This window comes from Felis catus, chromosome D1 (assembly GCF_018350175.1).
Source record: "Felis catus isolate Fca126 chromosome D1, F.catus_Fca126_mat1.0, whole genome shotgun sequence".
Classification (NCBI taxonomy): domain Eukaryota; kingdom Metazoa; phylum Chordata; class Mammalia; order Carnivora; family Felidae; genus Felis; species Felis catus.
In genome coordinates, this window is record NC_058377.1 from 67,026,877 (window position 1) to 67,033,312 (window position 6,436).

Here is a 6,436-nt window from a genome sequence, read left to right on the forward strand (position 1 = left end):
AGGAATTTTTAAGAACCCTGTGGGGAACGATGTCCTGGTGAAGGACCAGCTTCAGGGGACTGGTTTGATTTGGTGTGGCTAATGTCAAAGCTGCCATGGGGATATAGAAAATAAAGCTAAGGTATATGGTTTCATTTGTACTTCTCTGGTTCCACAGGAGAAGCAAAAGTTTCTGGGACAAAATTATTATAAAGAAGGACCTGAAGGAAATGATATCCGAAAGACAAATGTTGCTCAGATCCGGATGGCGTTCCGATACGAGACCTTATGCAATGAGCTCAGCTTCCTGTCTGATGCCATGAAATCAGAAGAGATCACAGCTCTGACCAAATAGGTCCAGCAGTGGACAATGCATTTTAACTTTCTGGTTTAATTTCAAGTTTGCTGCGACTAACAGTGGTCAAGATACCAAACTAGGACCGTCCTCCATGTAGAGGATGCCTCTGACTAGTGATTTCGGTTGTACTGTTCACTTTAAGATCTAACATGCCCACTTCTGTTAGTATTTCTGAGTAGTAGATGGTGACTCCTCCTTGGGGATCTGGGAGCTGGACACTTGTCTGCACTCATTCCTAATTTTCCAAATATGTCTCTTGAAACAGCTAGTGCTTGCATTGTTGGGGCCAGGATCTTGCAAGGTCCAGTGCCTACTGACATGAGGTCTGTGTGGTTTTCTGCCAAAATCCTCTATAGACCCTGCAGGCTAGTTGGTAGTTGTTCATTTCAGCCTCTGGCTGGCTGCCTTAAACAAAATCAATTTCAAAGCTCCCTTTCATAAAGGAACTACTTTGAGAGAATTAAAATAGAAAATTTCCTTCTTGACAATTTGCATTTTTTATGAATTTCTTAAAATGTGTTACTTAGCCCTCCTACTTAGGAAGCCACATATGCACATTGAACCAATCGCTTCTGTTCTTGTGTCTTGGTTTTCTCATCTGAAAAGTACAGGTTTGGACTTGATGAGTAGTTCTCAAATGTTCTGTGAATGCCCCCCCTCCTGGACCACTTCAGGAGGAGGGGGAGGGCAGGGGGAGTGAGGTTCTGGACGCCGCTTTCTTCAAAGCAACTCTTTCATCACTTTTACACTGGGGCTTCTACATATTTTCATTTGAACTACGGACTTTGGAAAACAGGATTAGATGATCCCTGTTCCTTTTGGTTCTAATCTTTTGACTATAGCCCAATTACCATTTTACTTATGAAAAGTTAGGGCCAGAGAGGTGAAATTTGCTTAAGGTCACACAGCTAATAAGTAATAGGACCAGAACTACTTTCCCTACTCCTCTTAATCCAGTCCTTTTCCCCACTGTTCCATTAGGCCTCACAGATGTTAAATTTTACCAGTGTAACCTGTGCATTTTTTTAAGGTGAAATTTCTCCCTTACCTAACATGCAGACTTCTTTAGAAGATGTAAGTGGTCCCAGGGGCCAGGTAGAAATTATTTTTAAGACCAAACTGAATTTAAGCTTTACCAATGTACTCTTCATCTGTGTTACTAGTGCCTGGTACATAGTAGGTGCTCAATAAATGTACATTGAATAACTGAATGAATTTCTCTTTTGGCAATTTTTAAAGGATATGTGCTCCAAGTATGCAACAAGCTGCTCAAGGACCTTTCTATTTCTGTGGGCAAATGCAGATTATGACAAGCCTTTCTAAATTATTATAGACTTAGAAGAACTCTATTTTTGCCTGTGAAGATGCTTATTTGACTTTAGATGGTCTTGTCCTGTGACTTTATAATGCTTATCCCCTCTACCGATTAACTCAGCATATGGAACAATAAATGTAGTCTTTTTATTAGGCAGACATGTATGCTATCTTCCAGCTAATGATGAAACTAACTGAAAACCCAGTATTTATCTTACACATTCATTATTTTTGAAAAGGCCCCATTTGTATACATTTGTCCTAACTCAGCAATTACTGTACAGTTTTTAATTGTCATTTTATCTGTACCAAGTATTTGTTTTTAATTATTAAATAAATGTCTCAATAATTTAAAACTATTTCAAGTTAATACTATTTAAAGCAAAACAAATGAAGAGACAAAAAGCAGAATCAGACCTATAAATAGAGAACAAACTGACGGTTGCCAGAGGGAATGGGGTGGGAGCATGGGTAACACAGGAAGGGGAGTGGTAGACACAAGCTTCCAGTTATGGAATAAGTCACAGGAATAAAATGCACAGCATCGGAAATAAGTCAATGATATTGTAATAGCACTGTATGGTAACAGATGGTAGCTACACGTGTGGTGAGCATAGCATAACATACAGAGAAGTTGAATCACTATGTTGTACACCCAAAACTAATGCAGCCTTGTGTGTCAACTGTACTGAAATAAAAACAATTTTAAAAAAAGATTGGGCATCATGAAAAGTTATAAGTAACAACTACCAATTTATCTTTTACTAAGACTCAGACATAGATGACGTTTATAATGAATACTCAAAAATTTTAAACTGAAGCTCACTAGACCCAGAAGGTGGACCTTTGCTATCTTTTTTCTCTAACTTCTGGCCTGTTACAGTTCCTGAGTAAAACCACACGTGTTCCCTTTCCCTGGATATTACTTTAATCTGTTCAGCCACCGTGTATTCAATTTTACCTGTCCTGCAAACTTTTCAGACACCTTTTTCAGTAGCGCTTTGCTCTTTTATCTCATCACTGTACCTAATTGGCTTTGGCCTTTTGCAGGGGCGTGGGGTGGGTGGGGGATGAATCCCTACTTTCTTTTGTGTTCACAGGTGGAATCAAAGGCTATTGTATACTAGCCCATGTTTGTAAAAGAACAAATTTCGAAGCAGGTTATCCCTTACTATAAAAGCCTCAAGTTCATGTATGTGTCACTCCAAACTGCATTGTTGAGATGATCAATAACATTGCTCTTTGCCACATGAAAACCAATCACAGCTCCTGGGTTGGTATGTACCAAGGTGAGTCCTGGGCCTTTACTTCCTTTTATCTTGGATTAAAGCAGAGTTGAAAGTACATCTCTCTGGCTTTCTCTTTACTTGTTTCTGAGTTCTCCACTGGAATATTCATCGTTTTTTGGATTTATACACACAATTGAAGGAGATATATTGGTAATACACCTAAGCACACAATACCTGAACTATGACTGTTATAAAGATCAAGGGTAACTAACTACAATGAAAGGAATACTAATCAGAAAGACATAGTTGCTTGGAAATTTAAAAATCCTCAACCTTTAAATAAGTATTTTATCAGAAAGATCGAGGATGCCAGAGAGTAAGACTATAAACAGTTGCAAGATTATCAAAATGTATCTCTGAGGAGGCTTATGTCTTTTGGTACCAAAATGTGTACTTCTCCAGGATGCTGTACATCAGTAAATTGAAATATAAACTGCCATTCCTTCTTATAAATGGCTTTCCTCTTCTCAGCACTAAGATTCTAACATGCTTTTCTAATTATACTCTTTAACTTTGGAAATGATTTTACAAGAACCACAAAAAAAAACACTGTAGTATTTTAACTTTTTTCTGTCCAACAGGGTAAATAAGACATGAGAACAAATGAAAATCTGTTGTCAGCTATGTATATTATATTGTCATTGTGCTGCCCATCATAAATGGGAGTGATCAGCTGACTTCCCTAATCTCCAAGCAGTTTTCTTATTCCTCGATAGACAAAGTAAGCTTGACTTAAGAAAGAAAAAAAAAAAGTTAAAAATACAAATTCTTTGGACTGCCTTTTAATGAATCCAACTTTCCACTGTTAATCACAGAAACAAAAGATAATTTCAAGCAGCCTTATTACCCAGATATAGATTAGGTATAAGGAAGTTGAGTTCAATTTGAAATGAATTTTAAAACATAGGACGCAAACATCACAACTCCCCAGAGCACAATACAAAATAGTCCTCTAAGGAATATAAACATTTAGTATAGAAGAATGTGAAACTACGTAAGAAAAGAGTCTCTTCAGTTAGCTAAAATTTACTTGCTAAAGATTATTTATTGCACAATATATCAGTTTGTCCTAAGAATAAAGCAGATACTATTATTCTCAACTTCTAAATTCAGTACGTAGTCAAATACATTTTCTCAAACTAAAGTTCTACTGCATCACAATATGAGTAAACTCTTTGTTACTGAGTTAGGATAGGGAAAACATTTTAACTTCTAAAACAAATTCCTTAGAGTTCATGAAAACATTTCACAAATCCTAGAAGGCACACATTATATTTCCTATCATAGTAAGTGCATTTAAGTACTTCATATTTAAAAAAGACAAAGCTGTACAGAATACAAAAAGTGTACATTTTATCCATGAAACAAATTTACAACTTTTATGATTAGTTATAATAGTAGAACCTACCTAACATTCACATCTAAAGAATTATCACCCAGTTAATGCAGTAGGCAAAAACCTGTGCTCATTGATTTAATAAGACTAACAAAAACTAAGAACTTTCTACTTCACAGTAGATCAGTTAGTGTCTTGGAGCTCATATTGGAAAGTAAAAAGGTTTGGGCAATATCAGGTCGTTGAGCTTACTGTTAAATAATTCCTTGAAAGGTGAAGGATTCTGGGGGATAAGATCATTGGCTATACCTGGAAAGATCCAAAAACATGTAAAGCAACTTTGTTCATTTTCAGAAACATTCTTGAATTAGGCAATCTGAGTTAGACTCAGCAAGTCTAATCCAAAAGGACAATTTAAAATCTTAGAGCTGGAAAAGATCTCAGAGATCATCTATCCCAAGGTTTTCAAAATCTGTCCCATGGGATACTAAGACTTCAGGGAGGAGATTCAGCATTCTACAAATCTGACTTGAATTAAAAAATTTTTGGTGGGGGCGGGGGGGGGGCCTTGGGTGGCTCAGTCGGTTAAGTGTCTGATTTCGGCTCAGGTCATGATCTCGTGGTTTGTGAGTTTGAGCCCCACGTCGGGTTCTGTGCTGACAGCTCAAAGCCTGGAGCCTGCTTCAGATTCTGTGTCTCCCTCTCTCTCTCTGCCCCTCCCCTGCTCGCATTGTGTCTCTCTCTCCCTCAAAAATAAACAAACATTAAAAAAAAATTCATTTAAAAAATAACTCCCATCATACAACTACATTACTAAATAAATTTGACTATCCTGGATACCACCAATGCATTAATACATGTTTTTATTGGTTGACTTTATAATATTTATTGTGGCATATAGTTATATAAGGAAATTTATATTAATAAAATATGACTTTTATATAGAGGGGTAGTGTGTGTGGGTATATAGCATGTATGTGTAGGGGTTCTGAGTAAGATTTTACCGGGGGGGGGAAGTTCTACTGCTAAAATAAAGTGTAAAAAGCACAGATAACATCTCAGTTTCTAACGCAGGAACCTACAAACCAGCAGCAGGGACTTTCTCAAGGTCACACAAACCACCAAGCACATTGCCAGGTGGATATGATAGAGCCCCTCGTGCTCCACAGTGGTGTTTAGCTATTTGGTCCTGGGCTGTCTCCATCATGAATGTCAAGCAATTAGTTATCAATATTTTGGGGGTAAAATCAAGCTATCTTTGGTCAGACATTTTTGGGAGGGAAATGAATTATTTAATTTGCATGCCTATTAAAATCCTGATATCCAGGGGCACCCAGGTGGTTCAGTTGGTTAAGTGTCTGACTCTTGATCTTGGCTCAGGTCATGATCTCGCGGTTTGTGGGTTTGGGCCTGTGTCAGGCTCTGTACTGACAGCACAGAGCCTGTTTGGGATTCTGTCTGTCTGTCTGTCTGTCTCTCTCTCTCTCTTTGCCCCTCCCCTGCTTGCTCTCTCTCTCAAAGTAAATAAATAAACTTTAAAAAATAGTTTAAAAAATCCCAACATCCAAAAATTCTGCCATCATTAAACAGCAACTTAAATTGTGTACTTTGGTATTTTGGAAAATAGTAATATTTGCAATTATGCATAATAAGTCAAAAAAGTTACATGGAATGTTAACATATCTTTTAAAGGAGACATCAGGTTCTAGTTTTATTATATGCTAATATGTTAATGCTTAACATAAAACAAAAATTTTACTTTATAAGCAAAATTTTTGAAAAATGAAGTGTCACTAAAAATCATAATTCCATTACGACTATACTCTGAGTATTTCAAAGGAAGTACAGTGAAACAGTAGAAAGCCAAATTATCTCCTGATTTTCAGAGGTGTTCATGGTACACGTTTAAAAGGCTGTACCCTATGTTCTTCTCACTTAATGACATAAGAAATTTAAAGACTTTGAGACTTCAGAAAGATGCCTTCAAGTTAAGAAAATAAAGGCACCATGAACCAATATTGAATGATTTGCCATAATTTGGAAATACAAAATTCAGGATCTGTGAAGAAGAAAAATTTCCTTCTGAAACTCCAAGATGCAAGAGCATTATCAAAAGCTATTTAGAACAGTTTTCCAACTATGGGAAAGCATTTCCAGATC

General features: G+C 36.9%; 1 protein-coding gene across 8 annotated transcripts in view; it reads left to right on the forward strand.

The window, feature by feature from the left end:
- Positions 1–2,995, forward strand: part of AMPD3 (adenosine monophosphate deaminase 3) — a 48,508-nt gene extending 45,513 nt beyond the window's left edge. For all 8 annotated transcript variants that reach the window (XM_006937095.4, XM_019812047.3, XM_045038949.1 and 5 more), the window contains one exon: positions 158–2,995. In XM_006937095.4, coding sequence (XP_006937157.1) covers positions 158–334 — 177 coding nt within the window. In that variant the 3' untranslated portion in view covers positions 335–2,995. The remainder of the gene's footprint in view (positions 1–157) is intronic.
- The last annotated feature ends 3,441 nt before the right edge of the window (positions 2,996–6,436 follow it).